General features: G+C 40.8%; 1 protein-coding gene across 2 annotated transcripts in view; it reads left to right on the forward strand.

Moving 5' to 3' along the window:
- WDR35 (WD repeat domain 35) overlaps positions 1 to 27,171 on the forward strand; it is an 82,854-nt gene extending 55,683 nt beyond the window's left edge. For both annotated transcript variants that reach the window (XM_038396836.2, XM_038396834.2), the window contains 11 exons: positions 3,455 to 3,535; positions 3,662 to 3,798; positions 14,197 to 14,400; positions 15,839 to 15,985; positions 18,046 to 18,178; positions 19,037 to 19,147; positions 20,182 to 20,346; positions 21,828 to 21,968; positions 22,438 to 22,594; positions 23,273 to 23,513; positions 23,836 to 27,171. In XM_038396836.2, coding sequence (XP_038252764.1) covers positions 3,455 to 3,535; positions 3,662 to 3,798; positions 14,197 to 14,400; positions 15,839 to 15,985; positions 18,046 to 18,178; positions 19,037 to 19,147; positions 20,182 to 20,346; positions 21,828 to 21,968; positions 22,438 to 22,594; positions 23,273 to 23,513; positions 23,836 to 23,986 — 1,668 coding nt within the window. In that variant the 3' untranslated portion in view covers positions 23,987 to 27,171. The remainder of the gene's footprint in view (positions 1 to 3,454; positions 3,536 to 3,661; positions 3,799 to 14,196; positions 14,401 to 15,838; positions 15,986 to 18,045; positions 18,179 to 19,036; positions 19,148 to 20,181; positions 20,347 to 21,827; positions 21,969 to 22,437; positions 22,595 to 23,272; positions 23,514 to 23,835) is intronic.
- The last annotated feature ends 175 nt before the right edge of the window (positions 27,172 to 27,346 follow it).

Consider the following 27,346-nt stretch of genomic DNA (forward strand, 5'->3'; position numbering starts at 1 on the left):
CCCGCAGCTCCCATTCCCAGCCAATGGGAGCTGCGAGGGCAGTGCTTGCAGGCAGGAGCAGCGCGCAGAGACCCCTGCCTACCCCCTCTCCCCTGGGGACACAGGGGTGTGCTGGCCACTTCCAGGAGCGGTGTAGTGCTGGGGCAGGCAGGGAGCCTGACTTAGCGGCAGCCCCGCTGCGCCACCAGAGATGACGGTTGACCGGTTGGTGACCATTGCTGTATATCTATATGTAAGACTGGTTATTCTATTGTGCATCTGTTTCTCATAAGAAGTGTCATTAAAATTTAATTTGGGGAAGAAGTCTGTTTACATATATTCTATGAGAGAGCCAAGGTGGATGAGGTAATATCTTTTATTGGACCAACTTCAATTGGTGAAAGAGACAAGCTTTTGAGCTTACACAGAGCTCTTCTTCAAGTCTGGCAAGGTACTCAGAGTGTCACTAGGACAAAGGAGGGTTGGTGGGTTATAGAGTGTTGTAAAGAGCCATTCGTCCAGTGTCTTTACCAAGTCCATGATTTCTAGTGTGTAGCAAAGTTATGAATTTAAGCTGCCGGGCTCATCTTTTGAAAGTGTTGTACAGGTTTCCTTTAAGGATGAGGACTGAGAGGTCCGTTATGGAGTGATGATTTTCTGAAAAATGTTTGCCCACGTCTCAGTCCTTATCCTCAAATGAAACCTTCAAAAGACCTTGTTAGGCTATGTTTTACGCTAGAAATGCTATAGCAGAACAGCTTGAGCGCTACAGCTGTGATGCTTTAGCATTTCTAGCATAGACACTACAGCGACAGAAAGGGTTCTTACATCACTGTAGTAAGTCCACCTCCCTGAGAGGTGGTAGCTAGGTCAACACAAGAATTCTTCTGTTGACCTAGCACTGTCCACACCAGGTGGTTACGTCAGCATAGCTACGTCTCTTAGAGGTGTGGATTTTTCACACTCCTGAGAGATGTAGCTCTGCCAATGTAAGTTTTCTGTGTAGATCAGCCCTTAGACACTAAAAATCGTGGACTCAATAAAGACACTGGATTTTTGGCCAATAACCCTTCTTGTCCTATAACTATAGAGGAGTTAACTGCTAACTTCACCTGGAGCAGTATCTTACAACATCTTAACTTGTTAAACAATTGGGTCCACCTTGTATTTAGCTGTGACTCTTAGGGCTGGTCTACACTATGTCGCTGACAGACGCAAAACATCCGTACCCCTGAGAAACGTAGTTAAGCTAATGACAGGTTTCAGAGTAGCAGCCGTGTTAGTCTGTATTCGCAAAAAGAAAAGGAGTACTTGTGGCACCTTAGAGACTAACAAATTTATTAGAGCATAAGCTTTCGTGAGCTACAGCTCACTTCATCGGATGCATTTGGTGGAAAAAACAGAGGAGAGATTTATATACACACACACAGAGAACATGAAACAATGGGTTTATCATACACACTGTAAGGAGAGTGATCACTTAAGATAAGCCATCACCCACAGCAGGGGGGTTCTTGTGCTTTTTCATTTTTATGAATTTTTATACATTTTTATACATTTTTATGGCTGACTTAGAACAACGCTTCCTCAGCTCTCGTCCCCTAATGCCCCTACTCTACTTGCGCTACATTGATGACATCTTCATCATCTGGACCCATGGAAAAGAAGCTCTTGAGGAATTCCACCATGATTTCAACAATTTCCATCCCATCATCAACTTCAGCCTGGACCAGTCCACACAAGAGATCCACTTCCTGGACACTACGGTGCTAATAAGCGATGGTCACATAAACACCACCCTATATCGGAAACCTACTGACCGCTATTCCTACCTACATGCCTCTAGCTTTCATCCAGATCATACCACTCGATCCATTGTCTACAGCCAAGCGCTACGATATAACCGCATTTGCTCCAACCCCTCAGACAGAGACAAACACCTACAAGATCTCTATCATGCATTCCTACAACTACAATACCCACCTGCTGAAGTGAAGAAACAGATTGACAGAGCCAGAAGAGTACCCAGAAGTCACCTACTACAGGACAGGCCCAACAAAGAAAACAACAGAACGCCACTAGCCATCACCTTCAGCCCCCAACTAAAACCTCTCCAACGCATCATCAAGGATCTACAACCTATCCTGAAGGACGAGCCATCGCTCTCTCAGATCTTGGGAGACAGACCAGTCCTTGCTTACAGACAGCCCCCCAATCTGAAGCAAATACTCACCAGCAACCACACACCACACAACAGAACCACTAACCCAGGAACCTATCCTTGCAACAAAGCCCGTTGCCAACTCTGTCCACATATCTATTCAGGGGATACCATCATAGGGCCTAATCACATCAGCCACACTATCAGAGGCTCGTTCACCTGCGCATCTACCAATGTGATATATGCCATCATGTGCCAGCAATGCCCCTCTGCCATGTACATTGGCCAAACTGGACAGCCTCTACGTAAAAGAATGAATGGACACAAATCAGACGTCAAGAATTATAACATTCAAAAACCAGTTGGAGAACACTTCAATCTCTCTGGTCACTCGATCACAGACCTAAGAGTGGCTATACTTCAACAAAAAAGCTTCAAAAACAGACTCCAACGAGAGACTGCTGAATTGGAATTAATTTGCAAACTGGATACAATTAACTTAGGCTTGAATAGAGACTGGGAATGGATGAGTCATTACACAAAGTAAAACTATTTCCCCATGGTATTTCTCCCCCCCACCCCACCCCCCACTGTTCCTCTGATATTCTTGTTAACTGCTGGAATTAGCCTACCTGCTTGTCACCATGGAAGGTTTTCCTCCTTTCCCCCCCCCCCGCTGTGGGTGATGGCTTATCTTAAGTGATCACTCTCCTTACAGTGTGTATGATAAACCCATTGTTTCATGTTCTCTGTGTGTGTGTATATAAATCTCTCCTCTGTTTTTTCCACCAAATGCATCCGATGAAGTGAGCTGTAGCTCACGAAAGCTTATGCTCTAATAAATTTGTTAGTCTCTAAGATGCCACAAGTACTCCTTTTCTTTTAGTTAAGCTAATCTAAGTCACGGTGTAGACAGCACTAGGTTGATGGAAGAATTCTTCCATCAACCTAGTTACTGCCTCTCAGGGAGGTGGATTTAATACAGTGTTGGAAGAACACGTTTTGTTGCTGTAGTAAGAGTCTTCACTGAAGTGCTACAGCAGAACAACTGCAGTGCTGCAGCTGTTCCGCTGTAATAGTAGAGTAGACATAGCCTGAGTAACATTCCCAGACCTGAAGAAGAGCTCTGCATAAGTTGGAAAGCTTGTCACTTTCACTAACAGAAGTTGGTCCTGTAAAGGATATGATCTCACTCACTTTGTCTCTCTAATATCCTTGGACCAATGCAGCTACAACAACACTGCAAACAAATATGAAACTTTTATCAGATTTATGTAAAGTTGTTCATTACCTTTTAACCATATTTATTTTAAGGAACCCATTCAGACTTCTGGATATATTTGCAACTTTGAAGATTTAGAAATTAAATCTGTTCTTTTGGATGAAATATTGAAAGTAAGTGTAATTTAATTTCTGTTTTAGGAAAACTTAGTTTCTGTGTAACATGATTTGACCAATAGCAGTTTCTAAGGGGTGGTAAAGGCATTGATTAAAATTTGGTCTTTTACTTCATTCTTTTAGAATCCTGAACATCCTAACAAAGATTACATAATTAACTTTGAGATCCGATCACTACGAGACAGTCGAGCATTGATTGAGGAGGTCGGGATTGAAGAGTCTTCCCAATTCATAGAAGATAATCCACATCCTAGACTTTGGTAAAATCCCTTTTCAAAATCCTTTCTTCTTCTGCTTCTATTGATTACAAACCTGTCTTTCAATCTGCTTTTCCTTCTTAATCACGTCTCCTAGTTTATTGTAAAAAGACATAGTGGGCCTCCCTTAGCCACATAGCTCCATATTGAGCTCTTCTAATAGCCCTTGTGTCTGTTTGATCAAGCTCAGCAGACAACTGCTCCACCTCTGCTCTCCACCCCTGTGGCAACTTTTCCACCTTTGACTCATGAATATTATGCAGGACACCACAGACAACTATAACCACTGGGATATTTTTCTCAAAGAGATCCAATCTTGTGAGTAAACAATGCCAGTTCCCTTTCAATCTACCAAAAACACACTGAACTGTTGTTCTGCACCTGCTGAGCTGGTAGTTGAATCTTTCTTTGGTGGTGTCAAAGTGGGTGGTGTAGAGCTTCATGAGCCAGGGGAGCAAGGGGTAGGCTGGATCCCCCAGGATCACTATTGGCATTTCAACATCATCAGTGGTACCACCAGTTGGGAGAGTATGCCCCTTCTTGCAGTCTGAACAGTCCTGTATTCTTAAAGATACGAATGTTGTGCACCTTCCCTGACCAGCCTGTACTGATATCAATAAAATGTCCCAGGGATCCACCAATGCTTGCATAACCATAAAAAAGTAGCCCTTTCTGTTGCTGTACTCTGTGGCAGAGCGGACTGGTGCCAAAATAGGGAACTGCATGCTCTCTTCACCCCACCACAGTTTCGAAGCTCCATTGCTGAAAATCCATCCACTATGTCCTACACATTACCGAGAGTCACAGTTCATAATAGTAGAAGACGATTAATGACCCTGCATGCTTGCATGACAAAGGCCCCTCCCATGTATTTTCCAACTCCAAAATGATTTCCCATTGGCCAGTAACAATTTGACGTTTCAGGCTTCCATAGTGCAATCACCACTCGCTTCTCAACTGTCAGTGCAGCTCATTCTGTTGTTTCTGTATTGGACGGCTGGGGTGAGCTCAGCACACAGATCCATGAAAATGGCCTTTCATTTCCAAAAGATGTGCAGCCACTGCTCATCATGCCAAATCTGCATTGCAATGCAATTCCACCAGTCAGTAGTTGTTTCTCGGTCCCAGAAGCAGCACTCCACCATGTGCAGCTGCTCCATGAATGTCACCAACAACTTTGAATTGGTTTTTGCCATGTCCCACAGCAGTTTGTCATCCACAAAATCGTCATGTTCCCTGATGCTGTGGTTCTTCTTGTGGTGCTCCAAAATTTGGAGGATCATGCATCTTGTGTTTGCAACAATAGTAGGGTAGACTGTGTGAGCTCCATGCTTCTGTCAGAGATGGCAGACAGTGAGAAGTGTTATGCAGGTTTGTGCGATTTTTAAAAAAAGCATGAAAATGATGGGATATGGATGGCATTATGGGATGGAGAAAGTTGCATGATGGGAATGTGACCCCTTGCTCCTAGTCGCCCCAGCATGACTTTTCTGTCCCGCCATGTATTGCCAAATTTTCCCAAAAGACAGTGCACTGGATGATGGTGAGTTGCACACTGGAATACCTATCCATGGTGCACTGCACTGTGCATCAACACAAGCACTACTGGTGAGTATGTTCAGTGCTGACACAAGGAACCAAATATGCATGCACACGAATGATGTACTAACTGGGGCAGCTTTGTGCCAACATAACTTGCATCAACCAAAGTTTGTAGTGCAGAAATGGCCTTTGAAAGTGAGATTGTGGGTCAAGTTGCTTACACAGCACTTGCTGTGAAACAATATCATGATACAGATTAGAGAACTGCTCCAGCTACTTACTGTTTTAGTCGCATTAGCACCCTCCAGAATAAACAAAATAGTTTGAAAAGTTTACGGTCTTGCCAGTCCGTCTGCCATCACAATACACACAGGTAACAAGCCTGCATGTTTCTATATCACAGGTCATAAGAGCAGGGAGTTGGTAGGTGGACAAGCATCCTAGCACATCTTTATACCCAGTGGTCCCTAAAGTTTTTTGTTTGTGCCCCTTCCCCCCCTTATCCGGTTCACAACCCCCAGGAACTGGGGCTGGGAGTGGGGCCAGAGCCGTGATCGGCAGCTGGGGCCAGAGCCACAACTGGGAGCCAGGGCTGGGGCCAGAGACAAAGCGGGGAGCCGAGGCCAGGGTTGCAGTCAGAAGCCAAGGCCGGGAGTGTGGCCGCGACGGGGGCCAGGGGCCGGAGGCTGCAGTCAGAGCTGAGGGCTGGGAGTGGGGCTGTGGTCAGGGCCGGGGCCAGGAGGAGAGCTGGGGGCAGAGAAGGGCTGGGTGGCGTTCCCTTTCTGCCCCCCGCCATGAGGGCTGGCCTGGGCCCCCCCACATTCCCCAAATGTTCATCCACACCCCAATAGGGGGGCATGCCCCACAGTTTGGGACCACTGTTTTATACATACTATCTTGCCATTCCAAACAATGGGATTTCTCTTCTTTTGATAGCTTTGAAGCGCAATCAGACCCAGTCAGGCAAGAAACCTCTCTGTACACACACCTGCTTCATTCCCACCCCGGACCCCCCTGGGTAGAGCATGCAGGTGATATCCGGAGTCCCTGTATTTTTTTTGTTTGTTTGTTTGCAATCCTGCAGAGTACAAAACTTGCTAAAGTACCTCCTTTTTGGGGAATGTACTTTAGCTGCTCACTTATCGCTTGCTTTCCCACCAAGGTTCATTCTTGGCATAAAGGGAAAAGGGAGTGTCTTAACTTTCATTGGTGCAACTTTACAATAGTTTCTGGACTGATGGATTCCCTCTTATAAGAAGACAAACTTACAGGTAGAGGCTAAACTAGTCTTGTCTCTTCTGACTGATTGACAGTGTTGGGGGGCTTCTTTTCTTGTAGTCGTTTAGTGCGATAACTAATATCAAGTGTTCCCATAATAAAATAATTTCATTTTTTGACAGCCCAAGTCTAACTTAAATGAAGGCAAATGTCCAACACATTTCTCCCACACTTAAAACAAAAATCCTAAAAATGAATCCTGAGCTGCACTAGCATTGTTCATTTTGCAGTACACAGTACATCAAAAACTTTACTGGTGTCTTTGAAAATATTCGCAAAAAGAAAAGGAGTACTTGTGGCACCTTAGAGACTAACAAATTTATTAGAGCATAAGCTTTCGTGAGCTACAGCTCACTTCATCGGATGCATTTGGTGGAAAAAACAGAGGAGAGATTTATATACACACACACAGAGAACATGAAACAATGGGTTTATCATACACACTGTAAGGAGAGTCACAGGTTTCAGAGTAGCAGCCGTGTTAGTCTGTATTTGCAAAAAGAAAAGGAGTACTTGTGGCACCTTAGAGACTAACAAATTTATTAGAGCATAAGCTTTCGTCATCCGATGAAGTGAGCTGTAGCTCACGAAAGCTTATGCTCTAATAAATTTGTTAGTCTCTAAGGTGCCACAAGTACTCCTTTTCTTTTTGTAAGGAGAGTGATCACTTAAGATAAGCCATCACCAACAGCAGGGGGGGGAAGGAGGAAAACCTTTCATGGTGACAAGCAGGTAGGCTAATTCCAGCAGTTAACAAGAATATCAGAGGAACAGTGGGGGGTGGGGTGGGAGGGAGAAATACCATGGGGAAATAGAAATACCATGGGGAAATCGGGGCTCCAGGGGTGTGTCTGTGCGGATTTGTTCTTGTGCTTTTTCAGGGAGTTTCTTGAGCAAATGCTGTAGTTTCTTTTGGTAACTCTCAGTGGGATCAGAGGGTAATGGCTTGTAGAAAGTGGTGTTGGAGAGCTGCCTAGTAGCCTCTTGTTCATACTCCGACCTATTCATGATGACGACAGCACCTCCTTTGTCAGCCTTTTTGATTATGATGTCAGAGTTGTTTCTGAGGCTGTGGATGGCACTGTGTTCTGCATGGCTGAGGTTATGGGGTAAGCGATGCTGCTTTTCTACAATTTCAGCTCGTGCACGTCGGCGGAAGCACTCTATGTAGAAATCCAGGCTGCTGTTTCGACCTTCAGGAGGAGTCCACCCAGAATCCTTCTTATTGTAGTGTTGGCAGGAAGGTCTCTGTGGGTTAATATGTTGGTCAGAGGTGTGTTGGAAATATTCCTTGAGTCTGAGACGTCGAAAATAGGATTCTAGGTCACCACAGAACTGTATCATGTTCGTGGGGGTGGAGGGGCAAAAGGAGAGGCCCCGAGATAGGACAGATTCTTCTGCTGGGCTAAGAGTATAGTTGGATAGATTAACAATATTGCTGGGTGGGTTACGGGAACCATTGTTGTGGCCCCTTGTGGCATATAGTAGTTTAGATAGCTTAGTGCCAGTGGTCTACATCAATCCAATATTTGCTGCATCAAATTAAGGAGGATAGCATCAATTCAATTCTTGTGCTAGTCCCCAGATCTTGGGACAACCAACACAGAAGGGTTATCTGGCAAGTGAAATGGATCTGCTACGCACTCGTCTCATTTCTCAAGTTGCACCAATAAGTGCATTATCCTACCTTTATCTATAATGTATTTGCTCTATATACAGCATTTCTATTTTCAAATTGTCAATCTGTTCTATATAAACATGTATCCAGATCTTGCATTTATTTGCATATTCAAAATTCCCATTGAAGTCAATGGCAGTTTTTGCCCAAGTAAGATCAGGAGGATTTGGCTCATTCTTTATGAGCCTACTATATGAAACTTACTGGGGCATGAAGAGTTATAAAATAAATGGTCCCTTTTCTACTGAAATAAATACTGGGTACTAGACAAAAATAACTTAGCTACTTCAGTAAAATAAAAATTTAGCAAAAATTCGGATAATTATATTTTTTAAGTTTTGGGTATCAATCCTATTTATGAATATACAGACTTTGAAAAAAAACACGCACACACAAGCCCACGGTAAAGAGTGTTTCGTAAATCTTCATCTTTTACAGCAAGTCTGCTCCAGCCAATAGTTTAATGGACCCAAATTCTACTTTGAACTGTTATAGAAGTAACAGAAAATGATCAAATTTACTTTGGGCTAGCTAGGTCTGCTATGCAGACACAAATCATTTTAATAGTTTCAAAACAAAACCATAAATAACTCCTGAAACAGATAAATGTAGTAAATCTCTGGATCCTTAAAATGGGCTGGCATAATTCCATAGTATCTTATTAAGGAAATTCTAATCTTAGCTACTGACATTTCATTTTTTCTTTAAATTGTTTACTATGGCAATTACACATTCAACCTCTGAGACATGGGCTTTCACAGGTTTCTTTCTTTGTTCGCTATTATTGCTTTTATACAGCATACTGTGTAGGATTTTGAAATTCAGTTTTAAACTTTGGGTCTGTGTTTAATTATAGTGTATAGAAATCTCCTTTCCAACCTTTCCTCACACCATACACTGTGCAAAACCCTGTTCCATGTCAGAGTCATCTCAAAACTTAACCCCGCTACCCTGCTTTCTCTTCTTGCCTCCTTCCAGGCTATTCAAAATCCACGCAAGGCCCTTGTCTTCTCATTTGTTTCCCAAAGTGCTGTGTACACTTACAGTACTTGATAAAAATGCAATGTTTTTTAAAAACAACTTTAAATATTCAAACCTGTCATAAGGTTTGATTTCCGTTGTTCCTACTAGCTATTTTATTTATATTACATTGTAAGCTCCTTGAGGCAATGACTGTGTCTTTATATATGTTTATATAGCACTGAGCACAATGGGTGTTCTAGTCACTAATGCAATAAAAATATTAGATAAAAAGAGCAATGCTATACTATGTCTTTATAGTTATTCATTTTATAGATTAAATGGTCACTGCTTGGTTAGGAGACTTCAAAGGAACTCTTAGATGCTGCACAGGAAGTGGTGGTAATTCAGTAGATGGCATTCCTTTCCTACACAGAACTGAAAAAATGCCTCAAGTCCGGTCTACACTACAGACCTATATTGGTATAACTATATTGTTCAGGGGTGTGAAAAATCCAACCCCCCGAGTGACGCAGTTAACCGACCTAACCCCTAGTGTAGACAGCACTATGCCTGTGGGAAAACTTCACCTGCCAACCCAGCTATTGCCTCTCGGGGAAGTGGATTAACTATGCCAATGGGAGAGCTCCCTCACATTGGCTTAGAGCATCTTCATTAAAGTGCTGCAGCTCTGCTGATGCAGTGTTTTAAGTGTAGGTTTGCCCTGAGTGTGATATTATAGGACACTTTGCTGTAGGCAGCACAATCTTTCAAATGAGAATGTAAAGAGGAGGTTCTGATCATGTTAAATCAACAAACAGCCCCTTGTTGTGGATTGGGCAAAATGTCATTGAAGTTGGTGAGTGTAACCACCACCTTAATTTGAGATAGCTGCAAGAAATAGTTAAACTCGTTCATAGCAGCAGCACCTAAAACAAAGGCATACCTGAGGCTTTGTCTACACTAATTAGCACTTTTGTCAGCAAAACTTTTGTCCGTGTGAAAAAAACACCCCTCTGACTGACATAAGTTTCACCGACAAAAGTGCCGGTGTGGACAGCGCTATGCCGGTGGGAGAGCATCTCCCGCTGGCATAGCTACCACCACTTGTTGGGGGTGGTTTAATTATGTTAGCAGGAGAACTCTCTCCTGCCATTATACAACAGCTACATAGGAGACCTTACAGCAGTGCAGCTGCAGCCATACAGCTGTGCTGCTGTAAGTTCCGTAGAGCAGAAATAGCCTTGGACTGCCCAGGAGTTAGAATATGGGTGGAGAGTCTGGCTGAATATTGTTTTCGGTAATAGTGTGTGTATGGGAGGAAAAGTGTGATGCTGGCTGACCAGGCGCCAGCTCATGCCAAGGCCTCAACTAAACACTGACAAATGCATAGCTGGAAACTGGCCTGGCTCATCTCTGTGTCAGCATTGTTAAAACAGATGTTAAATTGGTAAGAATGTGTTTAGTATTTAGACTTTATGAAATGCTGGTAGGATGCTGCATGTAGTAATCTCACTTATAACACCTATACCCCATGTTATAAAGTTATATTCAGTGTTTGCACTGTAAAACTCTGTAACTGTAACTCACCAAAGAGGAAAGAAGCATTAATTAATATAAAGGCCAGCTTCCTACAGAAGACGTTAGGTCCTACACATAGGAAGGCCCATTGAAATCTAATAAGCCACTGTGAAACATCAAAGGACAAAACTTTGTTGACTGCTCCCTCCAAAGGGAGAGAAGATGTGCTGAGGGCTCATCCCATCAGCTTGAACTCTGGGGGAAGGGAATAAAAATCCCTAACCAGAAGACACTGGATCTCTATTCTGCTTGGACTTTGAGAGGGCAAGAATTCTAAGCACAAGCAAGAGATCAGCTGCTGCTTAGCCTGGGTTAGCCCCAAAGGACATATAGAGCTTGCTTATGGTAGAAGATTCCATTATGTTTGGAACATAAGTCATTTGTGGGTGTATGTTTACCTGCTTTAACCTTGTAAGTAACACCCTGGAGCCCCGTCCTGGGGTATTCTATCTGCTACCCAAGATCCATAAACCTGGAAATCCTGGACGCCCCATCATCTCAGGCATTAGCACCCTGACAGCAGGACTGTCTGGCTATGTAGACTCCCTCCTCAGGCCCTTCGTTACCAGCACTCCCAGCTATCTTCGAGACACCTCTGACTTCCTGAGGAAACTACAGTCCATTGGTGATCTTCCTAAAAACACCATCCTAGCCACTATGGATGTAGAAGCCCTCTACACCAACATTCCACACAAAGATGGACTACAAGCCGTCAGGAACAGTATCCCCGATACTGTCACAGCTAACCTGGTGGCTGAACTTTGTGACTTTGTCCTGACCCATTACTATTTCACATTTGGTGACAATGTATACCTTCAAATCAGCGGCACTGCGATGGGTACCCGCATGGCCCCACAGTATGCCAACATTTTTATGGCTGACTTAGAACAACGCTTCCTCAGCTCTCGTCCCCTAATGCCCCTACTCTACTTGCACTACATTGATGACATCTTCATCATCTGGACCCATGGAAAAGAAGCTCTTGAGGAATTCCACCATGATTTCAACAATTTCCATCCCACCATCAACCTCAGCCTGGACCAGTCCTCACAAGAGATCCACTTCCTGGACGCTACGGTGCTAATAAGCGATGGTCACATAAACACCACCCTATATCGGAAACCTACTGACCGCTATTCCTACCTACATGCCTCTAGCTTTCATCCAGATCATACCACTCGATCCATTGTCTACAGCCAAGCGCTACGATATAACCGCATTTGCTCCAACCCCTCAGACAGAGACAAACACCTACAAGATCTCTATCATGCATTCCTACAACTACAATACCCACCTGCTGAAGTGAAGAAACAGATTGACAGAGCCAGAAGAGTACCCAGAAGTCACCTACTACAGGACAGGCCCAACAAAGAAAACAACAGAACGCCACTAGCCATCACCTTCAGCCCCCAACTAAAACCCCTCCAACGCATCATCAAGGATCTACAACCTATCCTGAAGGACGAGCCATCGCTCTCTCAGATCTTGGGAGACAGACCAGTCCTTGCTTACAGACAGCCCCCCAATCTGAAGCAAATACTCACCAGCAACCACACACCACACAACAGAACCACTAACCCAGGAACCTATCCTTGCAACAAAGCCCGTTGCCAACTCTGTCCACATATCTATTCAGGGGATACCATCATAGGGCCTAATCACATCAGCCACACTATCAGAGGCTCGTTCACCTGCGCATCTACCAATGTGATATATGCCATCATGTGCCAGCAATGCCCCTCTGCCATGTACATTGGCCAAACTGGACAGCCTCTACGTAATAGAATGAATGGACACAAATAAGACGTCAAGAATTATAACATTCAAAAACCAGTTGGAGAACACTTCAATCTCTCTGGTCACTCGATCACAGACCTAAGAGTGGCTATACTTCAACAAAAAAGCTTCAAAAACAGACTCCAACGAGAGACTGCTGAATTGGAATTAATTTGCAAACTGGATACAATTAACTTAGGCTTGAATAGAGACTGGGAATGGATGAGTCATTACACAAAGTAAAACTATTTCCCCATGGTATTTCTCCCTCCCACCCCACCCCCCACTGTTCCTCTTATATTCTTGTTAACTGCTGGAATTAGCCTACCTTGCTTGTCACCATGAAAGGTTTTCCTCTTTCCCCCCCCTGCTGCTGGTGATGGCTTATCTTAAGTGATCACTCTCCTTACAGTGTGTATGATAAACCCATTGTTTCATGTTCTCTGTGTGTGTGTATATAAATCTCTCCTCTGTTTTTTTCCACCAAATGCATCCGATGAAGTGAGCTGTAGCTCACGAAAGCTTATGCTCTAATAAATTTGTTAGTCTCTAAGGTGCCACAAGTACTCCTTTTCTTTTTACTCTCCGTGGTGCATTTACTTCTGAGCCTACAAGATGAGACCAGACACTGGAACAGTCGCGGCCAGGAGCCATGGCCCCATCACTTTTTCCGGCTGTAAGGGCAAACGATGTGGGGAGGGGGCAGAGTGGAGTGAGCAGGGGGCAGGGTCTTAGGGAGAAGAGGCGGTGGAAGAGCGAGGGCCTTAGGGGGAAGGGGTGGTGTGAGTGTAGGATTTCAGGGGGAAGGGATGGTGCAGGGGGCAGGGCCATGGTTCAGGCACTGGTGGCTCACCCACGCTTAAGGGAGCTTCCGTCACCCCTGGCTGAGACTGCCATCATGGCTGTCAGCTGTGATTTGTGTGTGGGAGAGATGTCTACATGAATCTGAACAAAGACCATCAGTGTATTTCACATAGGCTACATCCTTTCTGTAGTGAGGGGCCCAAAACTGGATGTAGTACTCCAGATGTGGCCTCACCATTGCCATATAGAGGGGAATAATCACTTCCCTCAATCTGCTGGCAATCCTCCTACTAATACAGCCCAATATGTCATTAGCCTTCTTGGCAACAAGGGCACACTTTTGATTCATATCCCTCTTCTTGTCCACTGTAATCCCCAGGTCCTTTTCTGGAGAACTTCCACTTAGCCAGTCAGCCCCCAGGCTGTAGCAGTGCATGGGATTCTTCCATCCTAAATGCAGGAGGCATACATCCATATTGAGATTAGTGGTTCTAGAAGTGGGTGCTGAATTAGCCCTAATTTAGGTGTCTTTTTTTTTACCTTGACTAAGTAAATTATTCCTAATATGACTTCCTAGTACGGCTGCTTTTCTAGCTATAACTCCTGTTCTTTGCCTGTGACACATAAGTTTAGTCTCCTGTGGGTTGTATTCTTTGAACTCATTTTGGTTGTTGGATTTCGTGTGCAGGTGCTGGTGGCATGTGATATATAGGCCGTCAGATTCGATCTGATGGTCCCTTCCTTCTTTAAACTCGGTGACTCTATCTCTGCTTATCATACAGGCGCCTCCTGGCCGAAGCCGCTCTTCAGAAGCTAGACCTACAAATTGCTGAACAAGCATTTGTGCGCTGCAAAGACTATCAAGGCATTAAATTTGTGAAATGCCTAGGCAATCTGCAGAGCCAGTCAATGAAGCAAGCTGAAGTGGCAGCTTACTTTAGCCGGTTTGAAGAAGCTGAAAGAATGTATTTGGATATGGACAGAAGGTAATTGCATGCAGTAATCCCAGCAACAACTAAAGAAAATACAGATAAAATAATTACTTGCACTAAAAAAAGTGGGAATGTTTAAGCAGTGAGGGCTTTTTCAAGTTCTGAAAAAGAGAACAAGGTTAGATGGAGAAAACTGCTGTACTGGTAGATTACAAATCCCTTTATTATTTATGTTAACACATTCCAAACAGTGTTACTTCCACTTTCCTCTAATTAATCTATATCCAATTTAAATCAGTATCCAGTTTAAATCTTCATAGATTTTTGAATGTTAGTCTGTAGATATTTTAGTTAAGATTCCAAAATTTAAAACACAGTTTAAACTTAGTTAGCCAGTTAACTAGTTGCTGTTAGTTAATTAAATCCTACATTCTTTGAATTATACATACACGTTGCTGGGTTTTGAAATTAGCAGTAATCACATGGGCACACACCGTGGATGACATTTGGACAGCTCAATGAAAATTTCTGCTTAAGGGTTATTGTTTGCTTTTGTTTTTGACTAACAAATTTTTAGGATTTAAAGGAATGAGGTAGAAAATAATAATGAAAATATTATAAACCGGGAGCATACCCTGAGCTGGAATACTGTTTAGTTCTGGTCATCTCATCTGAAGAAGATGTATCTGAAATAGGGGTTCAGAGATGGAGGACAAATGAGTGGAGGCATGAAAGTCTTCTATATATAGACTGGGACTTCAAGCTTAGATAAAAAGGGACATGAAAGAGGTATCTAAAATAACAAATAGTATAAGGTATGTCAGTGGGAAGCTTCCATTAGCTTTTCTCATACTAGAAGAACAAAGAGACATCCAATAAAACTGAAAGGGAACAAATTTAAAACTGATAAAGAAAATAACTTTTTACACAATACATGATTAACCTGTAGAGGGCATTCTGTGTCAGTGACGCAGAATGCCTCCCAGAGCTCTTTGTTTGCACAGTATGTGACACCCCTTTAAGGGATACAATGTATACCCTTCCTCATGGCTGTACAGTGGAACTAACCAGTGGTGGACGACCATGATTCTGCTTATTTCCTGACCGCTTCTGGGGAAGAGCATTTCAGTAGCAGCCACTACACAGGGGGCTGGAATTCTAGGCAGTCCATTATTCCCTTCCCCCACCACTGTGAAAGCTGCATAAAGACCATCACAAACTAGCTCAAAGTAAGTAATTTTCTCTTTCAAATATACCTTTTGATAAAAAGTCTTTTTAAACATATATTCTTATTTATTGAACTGTCTAAGGCATAATAACTAATCAGGGTAGTTTTCCTTTAAGTTTTATGCAGTCTCCAGGCCATAAGTCTTTCATTTTTCCTTTATGTTCACCTGCAGGGGTAGTATTTCTGAACACTTTTGTCAAGAATTTCTGCAGCTATTTTATTTTCCTTTTTTTATCGTCATCAAATATTTTCTGATATTTATAGAGATCTTGCTATTGGTCTTCGGATAAAACTTGGAGACTGGTTTCGAGTATTGCAGCTATTGAAAACAGGCTCAGGCGATGCAGATGACACTCTTCTTGAACAAGCACATAATGCTATTGGAGACTATTTTGCAGACAGACAAAAATGGTATGTGTTATAGGAGGAAATAATGAAGTGGTGGTAGCTGTCTCATAATTCAGACTCTCCTTGTAAAGCTCAGGACAGAGTATGGAGGGCACATTTGGGAGCTGGAGTGCAGTGTGTGTGAATGTGGAATGAACTGGCATGATCCAGCCCTATCACCCTGAAGAGCTAGTAAGTTTCATAGGGCATGTGTCCCACCACTACTTGCAGCTTTGAAATTCCACAGAGAACTGTTATTTAGAGTGGGGAGAACAGAAAAGCAATAAATCCAGCTCTGCCAGGAATCCAATCACTAAACAATTTCTTCAACTTTGGAAAAAAAAAAACAACCTAGGCAAACAATTTTGTTACACTAGAGTTAAAAGTTATGAGTAAATACTAGTTACAGAATGGCCAAAAACCTTACAAGTATGTTGTAGTGAAACAAACAACAAAACAAAAAAGAGAGAGAAGACTGAGGAATTTCAGAGCTAAGGTTAATCTTAAACCCAAACTTCTCACAGTATATAACTGCACGCTTAAGGCCACCAAAATTACATTAACTCTGCCCCTGTAAAGGAGTCAGCTCCCAGAGAATTTAAAGGCCACACTTTTGGGTGTCCAACTTTAGAAGTCAAGGCTGATGCCCCACTCTGGCACTTTGAGTGCAGAAGGTGGGGGCCCGCAAGGATTGTAAAAATTAATACTGGCCACTCCGCGCTTGTATTAAACTCATAGAATCATAGAATATCAGGGTTGGAAGGGACCTCAGGAGGTCATTTAGTTCAACCCCCTGCTCAAAGCAGGACCAATCCCCAACTAAGTCATCCCAGCCAGGGCTTTGTCAAGCTCCCAAGGTTACAGCTTTTTTCTGACCTTGGATGGGTAGATGCTGCCACTACTCAAGTGTAAAAAACCCCTTTGAGAACCGAGGAAGGCTTGGGAGTTCGTTCCTGTGAGGTACCCTCAAGCCCTTTCAGCCCCCCCCAGCCCCCCCCCCGGGGAACAGCTGAGAAAGAAAACAAAGGAAATCAGCTGTTGCCACCAGCTAATTAAACAAATCTCTTAGGACACACAAATCCAATCCTGTTCTTAAAAAATAAAAAGTACATTTTATTAAAAACAAAAAGAAAGAAAATACAGTTGGAACTTAGGCTTTTTGCTAGATTTAAAAAAAACAATTACAAGGATTAAGCATCAAAGTTTACAAGCAAAACAATAGAACCTGTGGTTACACAGAGGAGTCCACAAACCATAAAGAAATAAAAGAGAGAAACCTAATCGCGTCTTCCTAGACATTTCCTGATTTACGTACATTTCTGGGGTTTCAAATGAGTAGTTTCTAAGTATGATCTGATGATTTTCATACCTGGCCCAAAGCTATTTACAGCATAGTTCCAGCCCTGTCTTTCCTTGGGAGAACAACACAGACAGACGAAGGGAAGTTTTTTTTCCCAATTTTAAAAAGTTCTAGCCTTCCCATTGGCTCTTTTGGTCAGGTGCCCACTCTCTTCCTTTTACCTATGGACTTTTTAACCCTTTATAGGTAAAGCAAGTAAAAAAAAAACTACTAAAAAGGGTTTTATAGTTAGCTGGCTGGCTGGGGGTCCATAAAAGGGAGCTTATCCCCCCCCTTCATTTATCACAGATCATGGGGCCTCATTTTTCAGAAATATTGAGCACTTGCATCTCCCATTGGCTTCAGCTGGAGTGAAGATCAGATTATGGACAACTAAATTGAGGTACCCAAACAGCCAACTTCTGAAAATGTAGGCATAGATGATTTGTCCACTCATTGTAGATGGAGTAATATACATCAGGTTTTCTGACTTTCCACCTCTGCTCTAGCCATTGGATCCTGTTACTGCTGCAACATAATGAAGCTAAAGTTCTTGTGCATTCTATAATAGCTGTATTTCTATTGTTTATATAATGCCAGAAAACATAGCCAACTGGTGAAAATATTAATTTTTTATTTACAAATCTATACTTAGTGAACAAGTTATTTCTTAGTGTTTAGTCAGATGGCACTATATTAACATTTAAGTTTGTTTGTCTTAGTAGGCTTTTTTTTTCCTCCTTAGGATAAATGCTGTACAATATTATGTACAAGGAAGAAACCAGGAACGTTTAGCTGAATGTTACTACATGCTAGAAGACTACCAAGGACTAGAGAATCTGGCTAACTCGCTTCCAGAAAATAACAAGTTACTTCCTGTAAGTATAAGAAAATTATTATGCTTATTTTGGTTTTCACCATGTGACCTTGTCTGCACTAGACTTTTTTTACCCCAAATTTCTCATGGTTGCTACCACTGGTTCAGCTCCCCGGCAATAGCAACAGAGGGAATGTTAGTGAAAGGTGAAGATTGGGGTTATTCCTGATCCTGAAAGAGGGAAAGACCCTATCAATATGAACTGAAGTGATCCAATGAGTAACAGCTAATTAAAAATTAGTTTGATTTGTATCAGAGTACCAGCCGTGTTAGTCTGTATTCGCAAAAAGAAAAGGAGTACTTGTGGTACCTTAGAGACTAAAAAATTTATTTGAGCATAAGCTTTTGTGAGCTACAGAGCTGTAGTTTATGAAAGCTTATGCTCAAATAAATTTGTTAGTCTCTAAGGTGCCATAAGTACTCCTTTTCTTTTTTTGATTTGTATGTTATTCCAGAGTACATGATAAAGGCAAATCATGTTACTTGAATGTCCTTTAGGCTTATTACACTGTTTTGGACAAACACAGCCATAACCCCCTTCTTTCCCAACCCTATTCTGTTCTGCTAAATTTTCCAATATATGCACTAAATCCTAAGAGGAAGAATCCCTACTGCCCATAATTAAAAGATAATGTTCTGCCTTGGACCACTTTTCATTGAAAACCAATGTAGATCTGAGAAACAGGGTGTAAGAGCAGAATATATTTCTTTAGATTACTGCAATGTGTTTTCTCTCTTTGTAATCTGTAAACAGCATTGGTAATAAAAATTCAGAAGCTTGTAATAGTATTACAGTTATTAAAGGACTGTCCCGAAGATTTGGAAAGAAATGGTAACAAGATTGTGATGTCTTTTGCAGGACATAGCTCATATGTTTGTCAGAGTGGGGATGTGTGAACAAGCTGTGACTGCCTTTCTGAAATGTAATCGACCAAAGGATGCTGTAGATACCTGTGTACATCTCAACCAGGTGAGAAATTTGGCATCTGGTAGAATGTGGTCTTGGAATGAAAAAAGGGATTTAAAAATGGGATTTTTACCTCTTGGTCCCCAGTAAGATTTCATTTCATATTGGTCATCTGATGGCTCTTCAGTACCCTTCAAAACTTCATGCCTTAGTGCTTAAACTAATCACTAACTGTTAGGGTACGAGAACTTTGTGAGAGGCAGATCATGCTACATGCTGGTCTACACTTGAAAGTTAGGTTAACCTAGCTACATTGCTCAGGGATGTAAATTAAGCTGACATAAGCCTCAGTGTAGACAGCACTAGGTCGATGGAAGAATTCCTCCATCAGCCTAGCTATTGCCTCTTGGGGAGGGGGATTTACTCTAGCAATGAAGAACCCCTTCTGTCGCTGTTGTAAGTATCTGTGCTACAGCGGCACAGCTGCATTATCTGTTTATCAATTAGGATCATCATTAGCTATCTCAGGAGAGAAGCCAGGGGCTGAACAGACATGGAGAACCAGATCCACAAAGGGACTATTGTGACACAATGACTAACATTTAGGTACCCGGAAAATCACAAGAACGACATTGCAAACCACAAAGCCTGAGTTAGTTTCTAGGCTCCCTATACAAAACATGGGGAGAGAGAGACAGATGCCTACAAATACGATCCACAAAAACCAGTGTGCTTCTGATGGATACGCATTGAGCCTTTTTCAGAGGCTTCCAACAGTCAATGCCAGTTCTGACAATAAAAAAAAATGTTGCTTGCTATGTACTTTGCTTATTAAAATCATAACTTCTGTTTTCCTGTGTAAAACATGATAGGATATTTTGACTATAAGGAAATAATCATTCCAAATGGCTACAAAAATGAACACAAGGTTGTCGATGGCATAAATATTTGTAGTTGTATTGTATTTATCCGTTTCTTTGACATTATTGTAGTAATGTTCTAAAATGATGTTTTAGCTGTTACACATGAAAAGTGGGCTCTTAGTGTATATTTGAAAACACATGAAATTGAATAATCCTTACTATTCTTATTTCCAGTGGAATAAAGCCGTTGAGTTGGCTAAAAATCACAATATGAAAGAGATTGGATCCTTGCTAGCTAGATATGCATCTCATTTACTGGAAAAGAATAAAATCCTTGATGCCATAGAACTCTATCGTAAAGCCAACTATTTTTTTGATGCTGCTAAACTCATGTTCAAGGTATTATGGTTTTTTATTTTATGTAATATGGGCCAGTCCAGAAATAACATTATATTTAGCTAGCTTAAGTTGCTTTTGTATAGTGTTCAAATTTCCCAGTGTTAGCTCTTTGTTCCCTGGAAATAGTTATCATTATACGGAAGCCGCTGTAATTACAGAACTATCATATTAACAAATAATCCCAGTTAGATTTTTTTTTCTTCACTTCCTGTCGGAAACTCTTGCATTATGCTGATAAGCTTCCAAGGTGGGTGCAATGATCCAAATGTATAGTCTGAATCAGTTTGTATCCAAGTTGAAGTTTATAAAGTGCTTTTGACAATTTGCTGTTGACAGGCACTATATAAATATAATTGTTACAACAAATGTTTAAAAATATATTATTTCTAAAACTGTTTCTCCTCTCATGGCAAAAACCCTAGTCCTCACTGATAGCTATCCATTTGTCAAATTTGACTTTTAAAAATCCAGCCACTTTTAGTTGCATGAAAGCAAAAAAAAAGTCTACAAAACATATTTTTTATAAAAGGCAGATATATTTTAGTTTTGTTTTTTCCTTCCAGCAAGGTAATAGAAAAATGGCTATATTATTTTTTATCAAACTTTCTAAATTTACCTCTTGACTTAGAACAAATATGAGAAATTTCAATTCAAAATGTAATGTTTTTAGAAAGTTCTAAGTATGTTAGTATAAGAATGTTTAATAGAAGTACCTCTTCAACTGTAGCCAAGCATATCTACTGCAGTGATGACTTCAATACAGGATCAAGCTAAAGGACTAGCTAGACTAAAGGGAATGAGCTCTTATTCACTCAGAAATAATAGCAAAGAGAATTTGGGAATGAATGACCAAATAAATGTTTTCTTTCAAGTTTGTTCCCCTTCAAAGGAATAGAACAATAATACACATTCTTGTCATGTTTAGAAACATTACTGGATTCCTAAACTCAATATTTTTGTTTTAACCTGTTCATACAGTTCCATTTTTTGTTTAGGCTCCAATTGTACAACATGTTTCTGCCCCTGCACAGAGTACCACTGACTTCAGGGGTCCTTCTGCATGAAGATAGTTGCACTGTCCGGTCTTTAATTTATACCTGAATTGTTGCTGAAAGGAGTCTACTATTATAGAGAGTTCAGGTTGCCATGTTGGGGAAGATTCCCAGCTGGTGTATATAGGTGTAGTTTCATGGACTTCAATAAAACTACACTGATTTACACTAGTGAGGACCGGTTTTATACACCTGTTAGCCACAGACCTAGAATATATAAATTCTGCACTTAAAACCTTGAGAATGAAGTTCAGATATATTGGTTTATTTGTAAATTAAATTCTAATATTCAAGTAAAAAATGGACTTTTGACATAGCTTCCTATGGTACACAAAGATCTTGAATATAATTTTAGCATATCGTTGTAAAAAAAGAAATAGCATTTTCATTTTTAGAGACATAATTTTTCACGTTCTTTATTTCTTTAAGATTGCAGATGAAGAGGCAAAGAAAAGGACTAAACCTTTACGAGTCAAAAAGCTTTATGTATTATCAGCTTTACTTGTAGAACAGTACCATGAACAAGTGAAAAATGCACAGAGGGGAAAAGTTAAAGGAAAGAGTTCAGAGGTAAAGTGTCTCAGATGCTTTCTATGGTGTTGTAGCCATGTTAGTCCTAGGATATTAGAGAGACAAGGTCGGGGAGATAATATCTTTTATTGGACCAACTTCTGTTGGTGAAAGAGAGAAGCTTTTGAGCTTACACGGAACTCTTCTTCAGGTGACCTGAAGCAACTGGAGCAATTTAATCTGAGTTTTGTAACTCTGTCACTAAAACATTAGTTCAGGCACAAATTGTGGGCCAGCTTTTCAGACATGTTCTGAAACTCTGTAATTTACACAGATACAAATGATTTTGCATGGCTGAAAATTTGTACTATATAGTATAAATAGTGAAATTCATTTTAGGACAATATATATATACATTTTCCTAAGTTAACGTAGAAAATAGGTATTGTGACTAGGAAAATCTCTTTTCCCTCATCCTGCTGAGTGTTTTAAACAGAAATTTTTACCTGTGATATTCCTTTGATTTTAGGCTACTTCAGCTTTAGCTGGTTTGCTAGAGGAAGATGTTCTTTCTTCAGCTAATCGCCTCACAGATAATGCCTGGCGAGGAGCTGAGGCTTATCATTTTTTTATACTTGCACAAAGACAGCTCTATGAAGGTTATGTAGACATGGCAATGAAAACAGGTAAGATTTATTACAGTACAGATGGCATGAAAACTGAAATCAGTCTAAGCCACACAAATCTGTAAACAAATTAATTTCATTTACATTTGTCGTGTTTGTTCCATCCATTACCTGATCCATGTAATGTAGAACATAAGAAATATAATTAACAGTGTTGGAACAATCGTCAGCAGGTGCCAAGTTAGTTGCCAGTTTGAGCATCAGGTAGTTCTACAGAATAACTACCAATTTTACCAAAACATCTAGGGGCTGGTTACCAGGAGATGTCTGAAGTTTAACTTGTCACTATCTGACAAGTTTAGATAACAAACCCCATAGGGTTGTTAGTGATCACACACTTTTATGTGCATTGAATGATGCTTCCATGAAGCTCACATCAGAACCCTGGGGCTGCAGAGGAATCGATAGATGTTAGTTGGGTAAATTGTGCCTTCTACCTTCTCTCCGTATTGAAGGACCTAATTCAAACAGTTCATTTTCAATTCACAATTAAATACAAAGTTTCTTCTTCAAAAATAGGAAGGACTATCTATGCTCTCTACTATTTTCATTGGCTTTATTTTGATTGTTTTATTTAATCAGGTAATTGATATTAAGACAACAATTTACTAGTACAATTAAGTTGTATTTGTATTCAAGAGGACATGTTGTAGCTTTCTTATTCTTTTCATTTGCTAGCCCTTCACCTGCGAGATTATGAAGACATTATCCCTGCAGTTGAGACCTATTCCCTTTTGGCACTCTGTGCATGTGCCAATAGAGCATTTGGTACTTGTTCAAAAGCCTTTGTTAAACTGGAATCCTTAGAAACCCTTAGCCCTGAACAGAGACAGCAATATGAAGATCTTGCACTGGAGATATTCACTAAACACTGTCCTAAACATACCAAAAAATCTGATCTGGATGGTCTTCTGGAGGGGTAGGCTGACTACATTTTGGTTTTGTTATTATGATGATAGAAGTTTTCTTCCTTTCATTTGATATTGGGAGCGGCTGGCTCTAAGTGCTGATGCTAGACTAATGTATATACTGTGTCATATCAGGAAGATCACCATACCTGGCCCTATTAATAATATGCACTAACACGTGATTTAATTATGCCCTACTAATAAAATGATGCAGACCTAACTAGAGAAAAGCTAAATTTGTTACAGATGGCCAAAGAAAGTTTTGCAAATTATTAAGATACTCAAGCAAGTTTCATCTAAAGCTCCGTGTTTTTTTTCTCTTTTGTTTTTTAGTGGAGAAGGGAAACTTCCAACATGTGTTGCAACAGGAAGATCTATCACAGAGTATCAATTCTGGATGTGCAATGTGTGCAAGCACTGCGTGCAGGCCAAAGAAATAAGCAATTACAACTTCTGTCCTTTGTGCCATAGTTCAGTGACATAGTAAAAGAAAAAGAATTGTGAGGTGTGTCCTTGTGTATGTACCATTACAAACATAAAAAAGACTTCAAGATTTCAAAGTGTGTTATGAACTGTAATACAGGCACTATACTGTTACAAGATGCTACTAAGATTATTAGAGAAAAATCTTTCTTAGAAAGAAACTAGAATGACAAGAGACCTGAAAAAGATGTAATTGTGAATCCCCTTTTATAAAAATGAGTTAACAGGGTTTTTTCTAAGACTAAAAACAAACAAAATGAGTGCATGCTTATTTCTATCTATGTTTCCTTTGAGACACTCTAGGGGCTTGTCTACCAGGGAAGTTAGTAGGCAGTAAGCTAGGGTATAAATTTAAAATACAGTAGCTACTTTGCATTAACTCCCCATGTGGATATTCTTATTATGCACCAAGAGTGCCCATGGTGTTGCTGGAAGATTTTGATTAAATTATAATAAGCCCGGGATGTTGCTTAGAAACACTGCTTTTAATTTGAAACCCTTTATTTCCAATTTATCTATTCCGATATTAAAGGTTGTGACCCGCCCTAAGGGATTTTCCAGGGAAAGCCACAGTTAGCCAACTTTCCCTTGAAGGACACGGATACAGCCCTCCGATCAAGAATAGGCAACAAGCAATAAATTCTGTGAAAACAAAAATATTTGTTTAGAAGCGATTAGTTACAGTAAAAGTAGAGAGAGAGGTAATAAAGTTACAATATAAACATGAAGCGGCATGGCAAATAAAGACAGCACTACAGTCACATGTAGTATAACAATAATCACACACGTAATACTCTATATCTTATAACAAACATATAACAGTACATCAATGAATATTAACTACTTAAAAACTAAACATGCACCAAGTACTGATCAGACAGTCATTAAATGGGTAGGGAGATCTCACTCAGAGCAGAGGCATCAAGCGTTATTTACACTTTAAACCCACACGCTCTAGGATGCTAAAATAAAAGACAATTAAATGTACGGAAGCCTTCTTAAAAATCCTTCTGAATCATCTTACAAAGGTCCTTCTGCTCTGTCTGAGGCTAGGGTGCGGTGCCTAGGGAGCGTGGTCTGGGCTCTGAGCTGCTGCCTTCTCCTGAGGTAGTGTCTCCCCTCAGGCAGGAGGGACAGAAGCCTGTTGATCACAGCTGCTGGGCTGCTGCGGAGGCTTCCTGCTGGCTGGGTGGCAGAAATGGCCATTGCCAGGGGGCGACCCTGGACTCCTGGGTCGGCAGCTGCTGTTATGCCTGCCTTTCAAGCAGCCTCTTCTTCGCTGGGTTTTGCTGATGCTGCAGCCGCTGTCCTGTAAGCGCTTTTCTTCCTTGGAGGTGTTTGGCAGAGCTCTGCTCTCTTGCTGTTCCTGGTCCCCTCCAGAGCTGTAGCCTGCTGGCTGCTGCCTTTATATATGATTTTAGCTCATTAGCTATTAATTTATTATCATAATTCAGCCAATCAGCTTTCAGGGATTTGCATATGCTAACATATGGCATGAGAATCGACACATGGCACTCAAGCTCAGCCAGTTTCCAGAGATTAGCATATGCTAATTAGTCACATGTACAGAAAGCTCTTTCCCTGTCTCTGTCCCATAGACTTCTATGGGCTCAATACATCCTTATGGGGGTTTTCAGCTGACCTTTGGTGGAACCCTAGCTACTTCCTGTCTGGAAGTCGTATTGGTTTCTGTGGGCAACAGTGTATTCCTATGGGGTTTTGCTGGGTCATTCCCCATCAGAAGTGATGTAATACCTTGCCTTGATTGCCTCATCCCTATTCATTTCTATGGGCTCCCATGTCTTCCTATGGGATTTCCCACTACATTACATAACCCTATGGCCACCATTACTTTATTTTCTAATTTAAACTATTTAATGAAAGCTTTATTTTTAAATCTAACCACTGTTCTAAGCATGTCAACGGTTCCTGACACTACCCCCACTCATTTTATGTCCAATTAAACAATTTTATAATTTTTCTGAATTTAACCCCCTTCTGAGGTTTTTCTGCAGATTTTCCCATTTACAGTTGATAAAGCATTTTGGGCAACGGAGGCAAAATCTCTTGTCACAATGGGGTGTTTAAGCTTAATGCGCTTTAAAATGTATTAAGCTAAAGTGCACAAAGGCACTTTTAGTGTACAGTAAGCTTGTCTACATGAGAAGTTAGTGCAGAACAACTAATGCATTGTAACACCCTAGCTTGCTGTTAATTAACTGCTCCATGTAGACAAGCTCTTGGTTATGGGAGCTTCATTCTTCTTTTTTATAATATACATTCAGTAGAAAAAATATTGGTTTTCCCAAAATATACAGATGGACTCTTGGAGTAAAGAATTTCCAGATGGGACCAATATTGAAGTAGCACCCTTTATAACCTTGATATCATTCTTTTGTACATTTTCCTATAACTTTTTTTTTAAATACAATGAAAATATTCTAGTCTAGTTATAGTTAGAACCAAATATTTATGCTGCAGTCTTTTTTCTAAACACATATTTACAAGTACAGTACTGACAAAGGACCTCTAAGAGGTGATCTGTCAAGAAACTAGGGTTTATAATCTGAATTCTTGGGCTCTCTCTCTTTTGGATCTGTTAACTGTTTGTTTCACATTTATGTAACCAGGTTGAATCACCCATGGTTAGTAATAACAGAAACCAGCTACCAGCTGACAGCTCTTAGTGAACTCTATGATACAAATTAGCAGCCTCAATCAACTGGCAGATCATGTGTTCACACAGGCAGATAATGTGTTCATGTCACACTGTCATAATTGTCATCCTTGTTTGGCAGTATGAATGGCAATTGAAGGGATATGGAGATTGAATTAGTCTGTCATCTTTCCTACTTTGTAGAATTGAGCCACACTGCGGGCAGAGTGTGGTGAAGCTTACACTGCAGCTCTACATATTCTTCAAATAGATAGAGCACTTCAGTGTTCAGTCTTGTCAGTCTGGTATCTTTCACAAGCACTAAATTCACTTTAAGGAGGATTATATTTTTGAGGAAAGCTTCTCAGGAGTCTTGTTTTCTCTTGGTTTGTCTTTCTGGGTGAAAAATTACCTTTGTAATATCCATAAGATAAATCTTTGGTTCTTTTGAATAGTTTATTCCTCCTGTATGGAAAAGCTTTATATGTGAAAAATATACCATGAAATAAAAATCTGATTTTCTACACTGATACTTGGGTGAGCTCTCTTTTCTTTGTTTTTTTAGCTGTAGATACTGAATTACACTGTTAAATAATCAAATTAAATCAGAGTTATATAAGGCCATGTCATTCTGTGAAGATACAACAAAAATGACACAAGAAGTAGCATCAAAGTGGACAAACTTACAAATGCCTTTTTTTTGGT

The sequence above is a fragment of the Dermochelys coriacea genome, chromosome 3 (assembly GCF_009764565.3).
Source record: "Dermochelys coriacea isolate rDerCor1 chromosome 3, rDerCor1.pri.v4, whole genome shotgun sequence".
Lineage (NCBI taxonomy): Eukaryota > Metazoa > Chordata > Testudines > Dermochelyidae > Dermochelys > Dermochelys coriacea.